The sequence below is a fragment of the Tupaia chinensis genome, unplaced genomic scaffold (assembly GCF_000334495.1).
Source record: "Tupaia chinensis unplaced genomic scaffold, TupChi_1.0 Scaffold000272_1, whole genome shotgun sequence".
NCBI classification, from domain to species: domain Eukaryota; kingdom Metazoa; phylum Chordata; class Mammalia; order Scandentia; family Tupaiidae; genus Tupaia; species Tupaia belangeri.
Window position 1 is genome coordinate 6,184,816 of NW_006159754.1, and position 19,346 is coordinate 6,204,161.

Here is a 19,346-nt window from a genome sequence, read left to right on the forward strand (position 1 = left end):
CTCCCACTGATAATGTAAACTCCATGAAGTGAGGACTTTTGCCTGTTTTGTTTCCTGAGAGATCCCCCAAAACCTACAACAATGATAGGCACATTTCCCACAGGAGATGCTCAATAAATATGTGTTGCGTGCAGACACAGTGGTGCCAGCATAATGCAATGTTCCATGACACTGAAGCCACAGGAAAGTCTGGGGTTCGCGCCCCCAGGTTCCCCTGTACACACTGGGCAAGCACACAAACGCCCGGAAAGACTGCTGGGGATGCTTTTGCACGTATGTGTTTCTCTCTCTTTTGCCTTCTCTGCCATGGAAGAAATAAAATTTACAAGTTGTTCAATGTGAAAGGAACCTTACAGAACCTAACGAGAGTTCATGTTCCAATGTCCATAAATGCTTAGTTTAAATCTTCCTAAATACAACTTAAATATCTGACTACTCTATTAACTGAAAACAGGTTAAGGGTTTCCGCTAAGCATAAGTAAAAATACTGGTTCACAAAAACTGTACACAATACACCCTCTTACAGAACTATGATCAGGTATTCAACTTAGACCAGGCCATTTAAATTTGTCACTCAGATCAGGCATTTGAGTCTTCTGTAGATAGTCAATTAACTGGTTATAAGATAACACTGTGTCTTTCTAAATACAGCATTGACTATTCTCAGAAGAGCTCAAAAATAGAGGGGAAAAAGTTTAAAAAGGTGAAGACCAAACTTCATTTACTTGTACTTATCTATCTATATATTTATTGTTAACTATATATAGGGCACAAAGAAAGAAAGAGGGAAAGAAAGAAATCACTCCCTAATAGGGGTAACCAGGCAGACCCTTTTTTTCTTTCTTTTTTTCTTTCTTTCTTTCTTTCTTTTTTTAAAGAGGTGTTTGTTTATTTGTTTGTTTGCTTGGTTTTGTTTTGGTTTTGTGTGTGTGTGTGTGTGTGTGTGTGTGTGTGTGTGTTGCCATAGGATGCGTGCGCTCACCAGCAAGAGAGACAGAAAGCGAGAAATCACCTCCCCATAGGGGGCATGGCTATGCCACAATCCCTTCTCCTCCATTCTCCTCTCAAGAATCTTGGGCACACACGCAAATGTGCCTGGCATGAGTTTAAGCCACCAGGGACCAGGTCAGGGACTCAAACTGCAGTCAACTACATGGCAGTCCAGCGAGATAGCCATTATGCCAGTTGCTGGTCCCCATCCTCTTCTACTCCACTCTCCCCTCTGGATTTTGGGCATGCATGCACATATACCCGGCTTGTTTTTCAAGCTGCCAGGTCAAGGACTTGTACCATATAATTGACCATATGGGATCCAGCCACCTTAACCTCCATGCTAACTGCTGGTCCAAACTTTATATATTTCTATTACACTGTTGAATTCTTTATGTTTTTTTTTTCTCCCCAAGTAAGACAAAACGTATCCTTAAGCCTTCACAAGTAAGGTATTCTACTTTCAGTTAGAATCAAATCAAAAGAATCCAGATCAGTGATTATGTCTAACTTTACAAAGCCATGTTCTCAACTATCTACTAATACTGATTCTTAGAAATCAACTAAGAGACTTTGAGGATGAGAAAAAGCAGTTGGATACTCCACAGGTGAAATTACTGATTTGGTCCCATAAGACTGCAGCTAATTCTCTTTATAATTACATATATTTCACTTAGGAAGTGGCAAGGTTCACTGACTAGAAGAAGAATGATAGATCTGGGTAGATTTTAAAACTAGAACAACTTGGATTTTACTCAAAGCCAAAATGACTCCTTTGTGATAGTAGTTAAATTTTGACCACTCAGGACCAGTGGATGGTGTAATAGTTACATTACTGGACTCCCACATAGTCGACCACAGTTTGAGTCCCGGACCTGGCAGCTTATAACTCACTCTGGGCACATGTACATGTGTGCCCAAAATCCCAAGAGGAGAATGGAGGAGAAGGCATTGCTGCATGGCCATGCCCCACCCTCGGGGGGCGGAGGGGAATTCTTGCTTTCTGTCTCTCCAGTGAGCACATGTGCCCTATAGCAAATATCTCTCTTAATATTACTAATTTAAAAAAAAAAAAATCTGACCACTCATTTTCACTACAGCATTCTGCTAACACATAACTTGATTGAACTTTTCTGTTTCTTGGCTTCAAATGAGTCTACACAGGGGCTAACATTCAAGAAATCTAGGAAATGAGATGCAAAATAATGCAAACCAGAGACAAAAATCTGGTTTATAAAGCTAAAAAACACAACTGTTATCGGCCAACAAGTGGCATGGAGGTTAAGGTACTACATCCCAAATGGCAGGTTGCAGACCTGGAGTCCCAAATCTAGCAGCTTGAAAATCATGCCAGGCACAAGCGCCTGTGTCAAAATTCTAAAAGGAGACCGGAAGAGTGAGTGTGGCCATCTCTCCTGGGGGCGATTTCTCACTTTCTCTCTCTCTCTCTCTGTTTATCTCTCTCTAGTGAGCACACGTGCCCTATAGCAAAAGAAAAGAAAAGAAAAAGACCAAATTATTCATAATCAAAAATAATAAATTACAAAAATAGCAAAACCTAGGAGAGAAAAATGATTTAAAATAGTAACTGTATTTTCAGTAATATAAATCTGTTTAGATTAATTTTTCATAACCATCACCCTATTAGTGGTACTTAATCGAGCTCATATAAACTATTAAAAGGCAAGAAATTCATGCAGATAGCAATTTTTCCTTTTCACTTTAAGGCTGTATCTTCTCCACTTCACTCCTTTAAAGTATATTAAACCCTATAAAGAAGTGTCTACTGAGACTTCAGCTGTGATTAAGCTCTTGCTCCCTTTAAAAATAATGCCAGGTACCTCTCACACTTTCAGGCAAGGCAGTACAGTTAGTATCATCCAGAAGAGAGCAGGCTATTATTAACAATACAATTGCTGAATTCAGGGCAATGATGTAAATTATAGAATTTATACAAAATTTTCCTGTTTTTAGAGGGCAGAAAAATAGTCCTAATGTTTATAGGAATACCACTTTTCTGTAGAACTCAAATTCTAAGCCCTTTAATAAATTATCTTGTGCATGTTGTCATGTGATTCTGACAATCATGGTTATCAGAAGGGTGGTAGGGAGGGATATATTTAAGCCTTGTATTTCCATGAGGTTTGTACTTCCCTAGGACTTGACTAAATGGAACTTTGCTGCAAAGATAGCCCCTTGATCTAGGGAAAAGGGTCTGAAACAGCAGGTAGTAGCAAACTATTCTATGCCACTTTATTTAGGATATACTAAAATAAAAAATTTAGCCAGAGGTCTTCTTCCTGGAAAGGCTTGGAAATCTTCTGGTTCCAGGTACATTTTTTTTTTTTTTTTGAGAGGCGTTTGCTATAGGGTACGCATGCTCACCAGAAAGGCAGAGAGAAACAGAAAGACAGAAAGCGAGAAATCACCCCCCAGGGGGGATGGCCACGCCGCAATCCCTTCTCCTCCATTCTCCTCTTGGGAACTTGGGCACGCACGCACACGTGCCCGGTGTGAGTTCAAGCCACCGGGTCCAGGACTTGAACTGCGGTCGGCTACATGGAAGTCCAACGACATAGACATTACGCCAACTGTTGGTTCCCCCAGGTTCTTTTTTAGGGAGGAGTTGAGCATCCTAGAGAAGGGAGTCAAAGTGCATCTGAGGTTCTTTGAGCCAGTCTTGACAAGAAGCAAAGTGAGACTGCTAGTATGAGCCAGCAATGCTAAAGCTAGCTTTTTTCTTATATCAAAGACAGTGATATTTCCAACTGCAACTTGATTTTTGAGTTTTTAGTAGGAGGTAAATTGATCCTGGAGAGAGAATTGAATGGATCTGTCACTAACAGTCCTTCCAACTCTAAGACTCAAGAATCCTTGACTAACTCACTCAACAACTAGGTGTTATTTAACAGCACACAAAGTAATTTTTAATGAATATCCTTTTTACATTACAACTGCCATATTTGTGAGAGTTCCAACACAGTGGTAATTTGGAACCATATATTTACTGTAGCACATTGAGGGTAAAATCTATGGCCAAGCTTGCAACTTACATAATGCAGCTTAAATTTGCACTCATCTTCAATTTCATCCGCACTGTCTTCATCAGAAACTTCCCCTTCCTCTGCATCATCCCCAAGGTGATAAGGCAACTTCTTGCCCTGAAATGGAAAAAAAAAAAAATCCCATTCAAAAATGAAAATAAATTCACAGATAGCCAAAAGGTGGAAGTAACCCAAGTGTAACCCAGGTGGTCATCAATAGATGAATGGACAAACAAAATGTGATACACACATGCGATAGAATATTATTCAGCCTTACAGAATATCATGATAAATGTTACAGCATAGATTACTCTGGAGGGCATTACGCTAAGTGAAAAAAAACTAGACACAGAAAAAAAAAATATTGTGTAATTCCACTGATGTAAGATACCTAGAATATCAAATTCAGAGAGCCAGAAAATAGAATAGTGGTGGCCAGAGACTTGGCCTTGGAAGTAAGTTAGCAGGTAGATATTATGTGATACGTATTTTGCCACAATTAAAAATCATTTTTAAAATATGAAAGATGAAAATAAAATGTGCTATCCCTTAGCTAGTCATTACTTCAGACTAAGTAGAAGGCAGACAGTTTTAACTAGGTGCAAAATAATAAATATAATTAATAAAGAACTGTATATTTTCCTTAAAAATCAAACCATTGTGTAAAATTGCTATGGTCTGGAGAGTCTCTTTCTGATCTCCATACTATTTCATGCAAGAGTCATGCTCTAGAATCAGATTAATTCAGCCATAGTCTATGGAAATATTGCTATAGGCTAGAACCATGGCCAGCTCCAGCTCCAAGCCATCTGGCTGCATGCTCTTGGGTGAGTGGTCTCATTTCTGTGATTCACATTTGTAAAAGTAGGAAGGAACGTTGGGCCACACAGCTAAGGTTACTTTCAGCAATAAGTGTCTGTGGAAAATGACTAACTTTGTTCTTTTTGTTCAAAAGCAACTTTTGTTTACTTTTCAGGAAATTTATATGTATTTAAATGAGTATGTATGTAAGATTGGAAAATACCTGTGTAATAATTACAGTAACAAAAATCTTGTGAATCTCTAAAGTGGTAAGTAGCCATTTAAATGAGTCCTTTTGGTCAGAGGTCACTCTGAAACCAAAGGAATGAAGGAAGATCGATTCCCTTGCTTTTGTTTTAAATGGCAATGTGCTGCCCATGGGTCCAGGCAATCTCCTTGAAATCTGAAGAGTATTACTAGTAGCCAGTGGATCCCAGATGCCTTGAAATAGAGCAGTCCACATTGTAGCCATTCTTTCCAAGGAGTGTATCAGACCTGTCTGATTCAACCTAGTGCCCCCAAGCTTGGGACCTTCTGTGTCAAAGGCCCCGAAGTCCAGTAATGCAAAGGAACTCAATTAGGTCAATCAAATATCCATCTTAAGTTTCTGTCCAAACAGGAAAGATTTTCATCAGACTTACTCTGTATTTAAACTGCTAGCCCCTGGCTAAAGAATCTTTAGGAAACATGGAAATATTTACAAGGCTGTAATAGTGATATTTTGTTTTCTAACCCAGAAATCAGTTTTTACCACAGACGGTTGCTTAAGTAAGATTTAGGCAAATTGGGGGCCAGCAGGTGACATGGTGGTTGGAACGCTAGACTCCCACATGGCAAACTACAGTTGTCCCAGACTCAGTGGCTCGTTTTCTTACTTTTTCTCTCTCTGTCTATCTTTCTCTGGTGACCACATATGCCCTGTAGCAAATTTTAAAATAACAATAATTATAAATTAAATACATAATTCTTTTTAAAAATATTTAGGCAAGTTGGCCTTAATGTTACCTCTTGCATTATTTGAGCTTTTATTCAAAACGTTTTTACATTTGCAAATCTCTGGCAACACCTCTTTGACAAATTTAGAAACTGTAATGCTCACTTAATTGACAGAAGACCAGGTTTCAACCCGTTCGGAGCATGAACACCTTACCTCTCTCCACGGACTGCCCTCCCTGCAAGGTCTTGCCCTGAAATCACATTGTGTCCTTGACCTTCTCACCCTTCCTATATGCTATTTGGGTCTTCGTACACGCCCATTTCAAGTAGACTATCACCCAGTGTGAATATTCATACCTGATTGCTCTTCTTTAGGTTTTTAATCTCAAAATAATGCAATCCTAGAAGCTGATTTTAGTCTAAACACGCAAAATGCACTGGAATTAACCGAAGTCACAGAGTTAGGGATCTAGCATCTCAGGAAGCTGTTTATCTGGCTATTCTTTGCATTCATAATATTCGCTGTAGCCAGTGTCCTCCCTCTGAATATCTGTCTGCGAAATGTCATTCTATTCACTGCTGCTCCTGGGCTGAGTCCTGGGGGGCGTTGTGTCTGGGCCTATGCTTCTCTTTGAAGCGAGTTCCTCTCACATATATAACAAGACTGATCAACCATGAAACCTTTTTTTTTCCCCCATATTTGACAGGCATTCATTGGAGCCTGAAATGAGAGGAAAAAATCTGGAAGAAATGCTTTCAGATGTGAATTCAAGGCACTTTCTACTCTTTTGTCCCTCGTACTCCTAAACACAACCTTTCTCTAGAGTGTGAATTCCTGCAGACTAAAATATTAAACATTTAGCTTATAGTACTGACGGTCTCACTTCATAAAAACAAACCCCAGAGTTTGAGGTCAGTCCACAATGAGTTCTTCTGAAGTCCTGATTCTAAATAAATTGCAATAAGATGCATATATAGATCTAGATAATCATCCATGTGCTGTTTCTCATTATCATTCTCCTAATATACCAGTCTTTAGTCTTGGAGGGAAGTCGGGCTTGGTGGATAATTAATGCCTTTTATTACATTCCTTGAAGCAATTACCTTCACAAGGATTTTGCCTTTCAGGCTTTGAGGGCTTGGAAGCTGCTTGCACTCTCCAGTGTCCACAGAGGACAGGTCCAGCTTGTCTCCGAATATCCCTTTCAGGTACTGAGCAATCTTCCTTTGCTGCTGGATGCTGCAGTGATTCTCAATAGACAGTATAACCGGGAACCTGAGGGAACAGCATACATTCCAAAGGTGTTGGGTACAGATACTCACAGGGGTGTCTGAAAATGATTCCGTATTCACTGTGTGCTTACAGCCCTGGTGACAGTATTTGAGATACTGCTGATGATTAAAATGCTTTTAAAATGAGAAAGGTCAGACACACATTTTTAAAAATCCTCTGAGCAAATATACTTTCCTAGGCATAATGGCTGAACAAAATACAAATCCATATAGCCTGGCTTGGTCTAATATTTTGCATCAGGATAAAAATGACAGGTACAGCCTTTAAAAGAAAAAAAGAGAGAGAGAGAGAAAGGTAAAAGATATGAGAAGCCTAAAGAAAGCAATCTCAAATAAGGTAATTTGGGGGCTTTTTGGGTCATTTTGACTAATTTTCAAAAGTCTAGAATTTCTGGGACCAGCAGATGGCATAATGGTTATGTTGCCAGACTCTCACATAGTCAACTGTGGTTCAAGTCCTGGAACTGGCAACTTAAAACTCCCACTCGGTGCATGTGCATGCATGCCCAAGATAACAAGAGAATGGAGGAAAAGGGATTCCAGTGTGGCCAGCCCCTGGAGGGTGATTTCTCGCTTTCTCTCTCTCTCTGTCTCTGTCTCTCTGGCGAGAACACGTACCCTATAGCAAAAAAATCTCCCTTAAAAAAAACAGTCTAAAAACTTCTGAGACCACTGAATATCATTAAATATGGTTATATTTACTCTAAAACAAATAACTAGCCCTCAGCTTGAAAAGTACAATGGAAGATAATATAACAGAATGAAATTTTGTGTTTATAGTATCTTATGTCTGGCATATCAAAATAATTTTTTATAGACTTCTATTGTATTCTAGTCTTTGTTAAAAAAAAAAAATAGGGGCCAACAGGTGGCATGGTGGTTAAGGTGCTGCACTCCCACATGGTCAACTGTAGTTCAAATTCTAGACCCAGCAGCTTGAAAATCATGCTGAGTGGAAGTGCATACATGCCCAAAATACTGAGAGGAGAATGGAAGACAAGAGTTTGCTGTGTGGCCATGCACCTGGGGGGGGGGGGGTGAGTTTTCACTTTCCTTCTCTCTGTCTCTATTTCTCTCCAGCAAGCACACTCAGCTATAGCAAAAATCCTTTAAAAAAAATAAATAAAAACAACCAAGCATTTACTCTCTATCAGCACTCAGGTTTCTCATCAGAAAATGTAATAACCAGGCAAAGTGATTACCTGAGATGGCACAAGGAGTTAGTGTTTGAGATAGAAAGGAAATTGTGTATGATTACATGACTCTATACTCCTTTCTCCTTTCTTAATTCTGAGGGTGTTTCCCTCAGAATAAGAAGTTATTTTAAATTTAGGTTTATTGGGGCCAGCAGATGGCATGGTAGTTAAGGTACTGGGTTCCCATATAGCTGACTGCAGTTCAAGTCGTAGGCCTGGCAGCTTGCTGCCTCCCCCACCCCCCGCCTCTCTCTCTTTCTTGTACCTATAGCAATTTAAAAAAATAATAATAATTAATAAAAGTGAATAATTATTTTTTTTTCAGTTTTAGGTTTATTGACCCCTTTTGCTAGTTTTCCATCACATAACTTCAGAAACAATAGGTGGCATTTTTTTTTCCAGAGTATACAAACTAATATTTAAATTGCCTGATATGTGGGGTCTTCGAAAGTTCATAGAAAATGTGCAGAGTGAAAAAATATGCATGTATTTCAAAAGCTTTTGGCACCAAAATAAACTTGTACTTTCATTCTATTTGGTCATGAACTTCTGAAGTCACCTCACACACCTATGTGAAGAAACAAAATTTTAGTTTCAGGTTTTCATGACAAGCGATAATTCCACAATATGAGCTCTGACTTCTTGAAATTACATTCTGTCCTCATTAGTAAAACCTGATGCTGGGGGGTCACAGAGATGAACCTTTGGGACCGAAATGGGTCACCTGACCACAACTTATTTGCTATTTGTTTCCTCACATAGGTTTTTCTCTAGAGTGTTAAAAGAAAGAAAAACCACAAATTAGCCAGCCCAAGTTGTCTGACAAGTCCATCAGAGAGTTTAACAATGCATTTTTAAATTACCAATTGGTTTACAATGAACCTATTAGTGTCTAATGATGCCTAGTGAAGCTGTGCTTCTCAACAGGGAAAAACTGATTTCCCTGCCCCTCCCTACCACAGATGTATTTGTCAGTGTAGAAGGCTTTTGGGGTAGTCACAATTTGAGGGTGCCCCTGGCATTTAGTGAGCGGAGTCCCAGAATGCTGCTAACCATGCCACACTGCACAGGACTAAACAAACAAGTATCTGGCCCAGCATGTCAACAGTGCTAAGACTGAGAAGCCCTAGTGTAAAGCTTAAACTAAAATCTAAGAAGAAGAAAAGGCCACATTTTACAAATTTACTTGGCAAGCTTATTAACTATTTTAACCTGAAGTAAACATTGTCAAGTCACCAGAGGATCCTCCAAGATACATAGGTAGCAGGTCTTACTTATTTCCTAGATTAGAAAATTAAGGCAAAATTACTTCATCGATTTAGCAGAGCATAGCGGAAATGAGGGTGTGTAAAGACCATCAGCATTCAGCACTCAAATTGTTTCATAAGAGCCATCATAAAGGAAATCTGCCACATAATGAGTGCCTTTTATTAGAAAAGTATTTTAACCTCATGATTACTTAATGAGAAGACCAAATACTTAAAATGCTATACTAACTTCTAAAAATTTAATTTTATGCAATTATAATTTTGGTTCTTTTAAGTCAAAAATCTGTTTCTGAATGTATGGTAGATTGCAAGTCCCTGACAGTCCACAAAGAATGGAAAAGAAATTAGACATAGCTCCATATTTTTAATGAGTTCACAGTTTTACAGATTTTTGTAAATGCAAGTAACCAACAACTATAAAAAGGTATTATATGATATGACAGAAATATGCTCACAGTGCTAAATGCACATAAAAAGATTTAAATCAGCAGTTGAATCAGTAAGTTTGCTAGAGAGTCAGTAGTTAAACAGTCTGGTAGAACAACCAAGAACTAGGCAGGTGGAATAATGAGGAAAGGGGGTCTCAGGCAGAAAACTACATAAATGTGAAACAACTAGTCTCAATGAGAAAGCTAAAGTTACTGCAGGCAAAATCTTCAGTCTCTGTGGAGCAATAGTGGAGAGACACTGGAAGGGAAGGAAGAAGTTGGCCTTGAAGGTTATAACAATATGCCTGTGTACTAGAGGGAGATTTCAAAGGACTTTGAGTAAAGAATTACAGCATCATCCTTACGTTTCAGAAAGAAAACCATGCACTGTAGGGAAAAAGAAAAGAAAGGAAAAAAAAATGAAAATGAGGAGAAGCCAACAGAGTGAAAAGAGAATTTGGGAAAATTGGCAGGAATTGGCTGAATCCAGAATGATTCCCAGTTTCTGACTGAAGCCACTCATAGACAGAGCTCTCTATCTAAAAGGATATTGAGCAAGAGGTGAGAGGAGGTTTGGCAGATGAGAGGCTGAGGTCAGTCGAGGGAATGAGCCCTAGGGTGGTAGGACTTTTCTGTCCAGTGTTGTGGCTCCCCACACTATAGAATACTCAGTGGAATAGTTACCAAGGATTTTTCTATAGAATTCTAGGACTTTGGGAAAAAAAAAATTCTGGGCATAAAATTAGGCAAATGCCCAAAAAGTAGACCAATGATGAGAAACAGCAACAATGAGAGCAGTAAGGAAAGAATAGAATGCCATGGGCTAAAAAAGGAGAGTAAGAAGTAGTGACTATAAGGGAGGAAAAAATGTTATGATGGAAGCCACAAAAAGCAAATATTGGGGAAGAAAGAGTCAATGTTATGGAATGTCAAGGATGAGTCAAGTAATATAAGAATGCAAACACATTTCAGCGTACATGAGGAAACATCAAAAATTTGTGGAAAAATTACATTGAAGTCAGAGTTGATTTGGGTACCAAAAAATTGAAATCCACACATAGTATTTTCATAACATGTATTTGCCATGAGCTTTTTGAAGACTCATGATAAGGATATCCATCAAGGCTGAAAACCTAGATGTTATTTTACTGTATTTTAATATATATTATAATATAATAATATAATAAAATATAATATGAAAAGATTATTTACTACATATAGCAACCTATGTTTCCAGAGTTTATAATAGACACTCTACACCTGGGTTTAGAAATTTAGAAGTCACTGTTTGCAAAAATGTCTTCTGAGAGACAAGGTGAAAAAGAATAGGATGAGGAATAAATGGAGCATGAGAAAGTATAAACATGAAGCTCATATTATTCGTTCATGATGTTTTGCTGTGAATAAAAGGGGAGACATAGGAGAATAGAAAGGCAAGTCTGAAGTCCAAAGAGAAGCACTGTAGCCAGGTTGTCACAATGTTCCCCGTGGCAGGAGTATGGCTGAGCCCCCAGGAGTTACTGTACTTACTCATTCTTCACAAAGGCATGCTTGTTGATGGTCTCCACAACATCTCTGAAGGGAATTTTTGAAGTGAGAGTGTAACCGTGATGTACTACTGGCTCTCCATCTGGGCCATCCCAACAGTCAACTGCCAAAAAAAGAACTTCACATCAACAACCCAAATTCTCTACTGCAAATTATTATTTCTTGAAATGCAGACACATAGTTATAAAATAATATCAGCTCCCTAAATTAAATACTTAGGCCCGGCTGAGAATTATGTGAATATGGTAAAATGATTGAATTACTTGAAGCCTAGCTTTCTTTATCTAGAAAAGAAAAATAATAGCACTTTTAAATTTAAGTGATGATTAAAGCGGATGCGAAGTTGATCATATAAAGTTGCTTATAACACTGCATGGCACGTAGTAACTAGTATTGCTATTGATACTATTGATAGTGCTATGTACATAGACAATCTCTTGGCTCCTAGACAAAGAAAGACAAAGCTTCCTCACCATCCTCCCTGACTTAAGATTACCTTTGTTTATTTTACACTGTGCCACCAGACTTCTTAAAACTCTGCTTTCACTATACTGCTCCTTAGCTTTGGTGTGTTGGTTAAGGCAGCTAGATCCCACATGGCCAAACTGTGTGGTTCAAGTCCCAGACCTGGCAACTTAAAAAACATGCCAGGCATATGTGTGTGTGTGTGTGTGTGTGTGTGTGTGTGTGTGCTCAAAATCCCAATAGGACAATGGAGAAGAAAGGATTATGGCATGGTCATCCATCCTGGAGGTGTTTTCCCACTTGCCCTCTCTCTCTCTCTCTCTTTTTTTCTAGTGAGCACAAGTACCCTCTAATGAATTAAAAAAAAAAATGCTTATTGGTGCATTAACACAGCATTCAACACTTAGAAGGTAGTCAGTAGTATGCTAAGTTTATTAGTAAATGTCCTACAGCATTCAACAACTCCTAGTTAACTCCAAGGCCCCCATCTCTTGTCCTAGAGACTGGCTAGCCATCCACTGAACCTATATCTCTTTTTTCAGAGCAGATGGCTGTGCTGTATTTCTCAGCCTTCCCTTGAAGGAGCTGTTACTCAAGAGATGTGGGCAAAAATGATGCACACCACTCCCAGGTCCGGTCCATGGAAACTTATCTGCCTTCCATAGCTGCCCATCCTCCCTCCCTATCTGCTATGACTTTAGTAGTCATGTGCTGAAGATGGAATGAACACAAGACAGAAAGAGCCTGGACTCCTAACTCTTAAAAGATCTACCCATTATGAACACCTATTTTCAACTTCACAAAAACAAGAAATAAACTTCAGCTGTTTTAAGACACTGTTATTTTTGAGGTTTAATTGTTAAAAGAACTAATGTTGCCTTAATTTACACCTAGCTTCTGTCTGACGAGTCAATCTTGTTTTCTCCTTACCCAAATATAAATTTGTTCTTCTAGTTAGGGAAGTTTCACTTTGCTTTCTTTTTTTCTTTTTTTCCCTTTTTGAGAGATTTATTTATTTATTGCTATAGGATGTGTGCACTCATAAGAGAGACAGAGAGACAGAAAGTGAGAAATCACCCTTGGGGGGATGGCCACACAGCAATCCCTTCTCTAGTCTTATCTCGGGATTTTGGGTTGGGCATGCACGCACACACACCCAGCGTGAGTTTTAACCCACCAGGTTTGGGACTCAAACCATGGCTGACTATGGGGAATCCAGCAATGTAGCCATTACGCCATCTGCTGGTCCCTCATTTTGCTTTTCTGAATCCCAATCCAGGCTAAAATAGGATTCCTCCACAGAACCTTACAAGTCCTCTTGACCTTGCTCTTCCTTATAGAAGGGGATCATAAATCAAACACCAGTAAAAGCCTACCAACAACATAAATGAGAATAGCAGCCCAACAGGTAATGTGTGTCTACATGAGATTACTACTCCCTATTGCCAATCATTGCTAGGTAGGAGCAAGAACCCAAGTTGCCAGGTCTTCTGAGAAAAGTCAAAAGTCTATATTTTGTTGTTGTGAATTTTCCAATTTTTAAATAGTGGTTAATTAATCTTTTTTTTAATACAATATGAGCCAAGTGCAAGTAATTCTGCAGGCTGGATTTGACTAATAAAATGTCGATTGAAATTCTGTCATTAATTAGGACTATACCTAGTCTCTGTTTTAGTAGCTCCTTCCCTTTAAGTGTGTTTAGTATATTACCCCAGGAGTTGATATCTCCATTTCCTTTTGAAACTTTCAAAACATTCTCATAACCACAATGTAATTGTGATAATTAATTTATATGTTGACTAAATTTGTCTAGTCTATGATGTTCAGCTGTTTGATCAAATCTTATTCTATATATTGCTGTAAATATATTCTTTGAATACGATTAACATTTAAATCAGTAGACTTCAGGTAAAGCAGATTACTCTTCACATTGGGGTGAGTCTCACCAGATCAGTTGAGACTCTTAAGAGCAAAGACTGCTGTTTCCAATAGAAGGCAAAATTCTCAACATAGAAACCCTGGGGAACTTTCTAACCTGCTGCCCTATAGAATTCACACTCAAGACTACAATATGAACTCTGAACTAAGTTTCCAGACTGCTGACCTGTTCCATATATATCATGTTTGCTAACACCTACAATCATGTGGCATTCATTCCTTAAAACCAATCCACCAATCTCAATCTCTCTTTGTATTTTATTGGTCCTGTGTCTTAGAGAATCCCACTAATACAGTTATTTAGAGTAATCCATTAAACATGGGCTGTTCAAATACCCTTAGGACAAAAACTGGAAAAAATAAAAGGAGAAAGAACATTCATGGTTAATACCATGAGAATACTGGAAACAAAGTTTAAGAGTAAGATGCTATGGAGAACACCAAAGGTTTGGAGATTCTCCTCTACAGAGTCATACTGTTACTTTAGGGCCTGCAAATAAGGTTGAACATATCAGAGACATATTTTCACAAGAGAAGCTTCATCTCTCTTGTCTCATGCACTTGATATTCTTTAACTGACCTCTGGACATCAACATGGAAGGAATGATCAGATGTTCCAGATATCATTTCAACAATTTTCGCCCTGATTTTAGTCCCATCTTAAAGGAGAAAGGGCCTAACAGGGATCCTCATAAATGAACTAATCTTTTCTCAGAAAGAATGCAAACTGGACAAGGAATGCCATACTTAACTAGTTTATCATATCTACATAAAAATAGCTCTTAAAACTACATCGGTCATTAAAAAGAAAGCTCCTCTGCTAATGCTTACAACACAGGCAGAATATTCATAAAATAGCATATAAAGGATGAGAGGTTCTCCCAAAGTTCATTTTCATGTGTGATTCATCACTTGTCTGTTAGTGAAGATGACAACACTCCTGATTGGTACGAGTATCTTAATATGTAGCATTTGTGGCCAGGTACAGATGGCAGCAAGATTTCCTGTAAGGACTAATGCTGTCACGGGAATATGGCAACGTGGAAATCCTCTAGGCAATTACTCTACCTAGCCAGGGTCTGTTTTTCCATCAGATCACACAGCAGAGACTCTCAAAAGCTCCCTGACAAAAAGCTGGTCATTCTAAAGGTCAAGTAGCTTTTCATAAGGGAACTTCAAAGGACAGTCCACCCTGGTAGTGATTCCAGAGATACCACAAAAAGTTGTAAACCGATTATAACGGCAATGCAACATTGGTTCCATAATGAGACTGAAAATCTCTTGGACAGAACATCCATATTTATTAAGCAATTTGGGTTGAACATCAACGTGAATAAAAGGCCATGTAAAAAAATGTTACCAATTTTATTCACTGACAAGCCCATCTTACCAAAAAGACTTAGTCTTCCCCAAGACACAGTATATATCCTAGCTGAGGTCATTACTGCAGCTGGACTAATAGAGATGTAAAACACAACATTATCAAAACAGAAGTCTGGAAGTAGAGAGATTCTTCAGGTCAGAATACCATGAAAATATTATCCAGAATCATTACTCTTCACTTCATAGGTGCTTCCATGGCAAAATAAGTTTAGAAAAATATCTGTGGGGCCTAAAATATTTTATCTATGACCTGCCACATTCTATATAACAGGTTCTTTAAATCACGACTGCAGCTATTTAAGAGAAAAAAAAAAAAACTTCATCCAGATCCAAAGTGCCACTGGGTATATACAGTGTTGTCAAAAAAGTCATGACACATTTTTGCACAGGAAAAAATACATCATGACTTTTCTGACAATCCAATACATACATGGTGTTTCCCTGTGCATGCTCTAAAAGAAAATAAAGATCTTCAAATCACAGGACTGATAGAAACTGTTGAAATCATAAAGGATCTTATCACCAAATTCAGTCTTCAAAAACATCTCAGCACTGGGACCAGCAGTTAGCATAATGGTTATGTCGCTGGACTCCCATGTAGTTGACTGCGGTTCGCATTCTGGACCTGGTGGCTTAAAAATCATGCCAGGTGCGTGTGCATGCGTGCCCAAGATCCTGAGAGGAGAATGGAGGAGAAGGGATTGCGGCGGCCTCAGCCCCCCCGCTGGGGGGGGGTAATTTCTCGCTTTCTGTCTCTCTGTCTCTCTCTGTCTGGTGACCGCACGCGCCCTATAGCAAAACCTCTCCAAAAAAAAAAAAACAATCTCAACACTTAGGTGCTGGACTTAATCATGAAGAAAGCCAATTCCTCCTTAGAGGAACCTCCCTCTGTACTGTGCTCTTTGCCTTCTCTGGATGACCCGATCACTTTTATATGACCTGATCGCCCTCAGTTCAATCCCTCTTAGGGTTAGTCATGTCATTTGATGCTTGTTCTTCCAAAAATTCCCTAAGTTTCCTGGAGAACAGGAAAGTTGGGGAGTCAGACTAACTTGGGTTCAAATCTCACCTTCCAAGCTTCCTACCTATGAGAATGTGAACCATTTCCCTATCTCTGAATTGAAGTTTCCTCTTAAGAGGAGATTATTCCAGCTCTCGTGATGGTGCTGTTAAGAATTAAATGAGAAGGACCAGCAGATGGCATAAAGTTTATATCACAAGACTCCCACATAGTCAACTGCAGTTCAAGCCCTGGGCTTGGTGACTTAAAACCCATTCCGGGCACATGTATATGTGTGCCCAAGATCCCTAGAGGAGAAGGGATTGCAGCATGGCCATCCCTTCTTAGGGGTGATATTTTACTTTCTGTCTCTCTGTCTCTATCTGCCTCTTTGGAGAATACACATACCCTATAGCAAAATTCTCTTTAAAAAGGGGGGTGGGGATAATTAAATGAGAACATATGGAAAGCACTTAGCCAGGATCCAGGCTACAAAAGAGACTGAAATCATAGTAGCTCCCCTTTTTCACCCTATAGTACATTCAAATCCAGGGTGGCAACCACAAATTCCAACAGGAAATAGGCCAAGTACAAGGCTGACTGACTCTGTCAGAGATAGATATCTATTTCTTCTACTCAATAAAAACTTTCCAGAAATAGTAATTCAACATTCACCATCCAGTTATAGATTATTCTAATAGTAAGCACTTAGAGTCACATACCAAAGAAGGGAGTTGCTGATGCAAGCTGGTAAAGGAGATACTTGGGAAGAGGTAGGAAATGGCTTCTCCCTTAAAATCACACCATATATGTGCACATTCTCAGATTTTTTTAGGCATAGAGGGCCTTCAGCCTCTCTCTACTCCTTCAGTGATCAGCAAACAGGCAGAAGGAAGTTACAAGAGAAGGCCTGTGTTCAATGTCACCCACTACACACAATTCCAAAAATCTCTCAGTTGAGAATGAAAATACTACTGGAGGGGCCAGCAAATGGTGTGGTGGTGAAGATGCTGGACATTCCCACATGGCCAACCACGGTTCAAGTCCTGGGCCTGGTGGCTTGCTTTCTCATTTTCCCTCTCTCTCTGTGTCTCTCTCTGGTCAAATTAAAATAAATGAATGAATAAATTTTAAAAATTAGATAATTGTTTAAAAAAAAGAAGACTACTGGAAAAGCTAATACTAAAAATTATTTGTTTCGCATCATAAATTGACTTAATTAGATCACTTTCCTCCTTATTACTCCAAACAAAACTGGAGAACTGTAAGTTTAACTTCAATCACAGGAATATCACTAGGCTTGGGTAGGACACTGATTTGGGGCAAGCAAACAAAAAAAGAGAAAAGCTAGGTATCTGAAGGACCTGAAAAGCAAAAGAAATGGAGCAGAGGAGACGGAAGTTGGGAGTTGACTACCGCTTCATAAGGTCACTAAAAGTCATCTTCCATACTTGACCTCCAAGAAAATGTCACCATTTAAAAGTGATTAGGCAACCATCAGTGTGAATTCAGGGAGGCTGTGCGCCCAGGGCACCTCTGCAGGTCACACAGCTAACACTTGTTGCGTGCTGAGTGAAACAAAGACCCGCAGAATGGCGGAGAGCAGAATGTCACCTCCAGACCTTTTGCTGCTTGAAAGGTCTGTCTTCATGTGAATATTTTATAAGCATCTTTATTATTCAGTGGCTTAGGCTATTCAGTTGTTACCCACTGCTGTCAGTATGCTTCCTCTACAACTACTGCAATATACTGTCTTAGGCCATAAAGTTTAGGAACACTTGTTTTGTAGTGTAATGTGTAAACAGATAGGTACCCACCTTTTTGCCCACCCATTTTTTTAAGGATTATTTTATTCAACATTTTTCCTTTTTTCCTATCTTTCTTTCTTTCTTTTCCTTCCTCCCTCCCTTTCTTCTTTCCTTCCTTTTTTCCTTCCTTCCTTCCTTCCTTCCTTCCTTCCTTCCTTCTTTCCTTTTTCTTTCTTAATTTGACCAGAGAGGGACGGAGAAAGAGAGAGAGAGAGATAAAGTGAGAAAGCAAGCCACCAGGTCCAGGACTCGAGCCATGGTCAGCCATGTGCGAGTCCAGCACCCTTAACCACCATGCCACCTGCTGACCACACCTGCCCATTTTTTAAACATGCAGATGTTACTACTATAATAACATTGCTGACACTTTTTGTAGCAAAAATGTCAAGTCAGAAATTGGCTGACAAAGAAAGGCCTATCCAGATTACCTATCCAGCCTTATCTCATCTCTCTACTGCTTTATTCATTTCCCCACAGCACTTCACCACTCCTAGGACAACTAGTAACTCACCGCTGATCCCAGCACACCCTTGCCCAGAAGCAATGCCACTGTGTTCCATGCGATCTCTATCCCATCATAAATAAGCTCCGTGTGCTCTTCAGACTCTTTTGGGAGTTCTCCCTCAACCTCCTTACCTTGGGTAATTTCCAGCTTTCTTTAGAGGACATCGGCTCCTTTCTCACAGATACGCTTTTGTAGAAATCATTGACTCAAATGATATTCTCTAAGTTCTTACTCTTACTGCTTTTCTTTTTCCTTTCTTTCTTTTCTTTCCTTTTTTTTTTTTTTCTGCCAGAGGGTCATGCATTCACCAAAAAAACCAGGGGTACAGGGTGAAGGGCAGTGAGAACACACCCTCCATGGGAAATGGTCACACCACAATCTCTTTTTCTCACCATTTCTCCCTCCTGCCGGAATTGTAGGCACAAAGGCACACACACCTGGCATGTTTCTCAAGCTACCAGGTTTAAAACTCAAACCTGCAGTTGACTATGTGGCATCTAGCCCCATTAACCATCACATCACAAACTGGCTCATGGCTATTTTTTAAAACAACTGTTCTTCTAGACTTAAACCCCCACCCCACCCCCAAGACAATACAAAACAAAAACCTCTTTAGAAGCTCTTTTTCTCTGGCCCACCTTTTGGTATATTCCAAGTGCATTTCTATAGCATTCCATAAATGAATGGGATGAATTTCTATTAAAAAAAAAATTTTAATAGAGATTTTTGATATAGGGCGTGTA

At 39.2% G+C, this 19,346-nt stretch overlaps 1 protein-coding gene across 1 annotated transcript in view; it reads right to left on the bottom strand.

Annotated features, from left to right (window-relative positions):
- The window catches only part of PLCH1 (phospholipase C eta 1), a 236,993-nt gene that overhangs the window by 42,584 nt on the left and 175,063 nt on the right, over positions 1-19,346 (bottom strand). The window contains exons 9-11 of the mRNA XM_027772378.1: positions 11,487-11,607; positions 6,876-7,047; positions 4,044-4,151 (exon numbers count right to left, since the gene is read on the bottom strand). Coding sequence (XP_027628179.1) covers positions 4,044-4,151; positions 6,876-7,047; positions 11,487-11,607 — 401 coding nt within the window. The remainder of the gene's footprint in view (positions 1-4,043; positions 4,152-6,875; positions 7,048-11,486; positions 11,608-19,346) is intronic.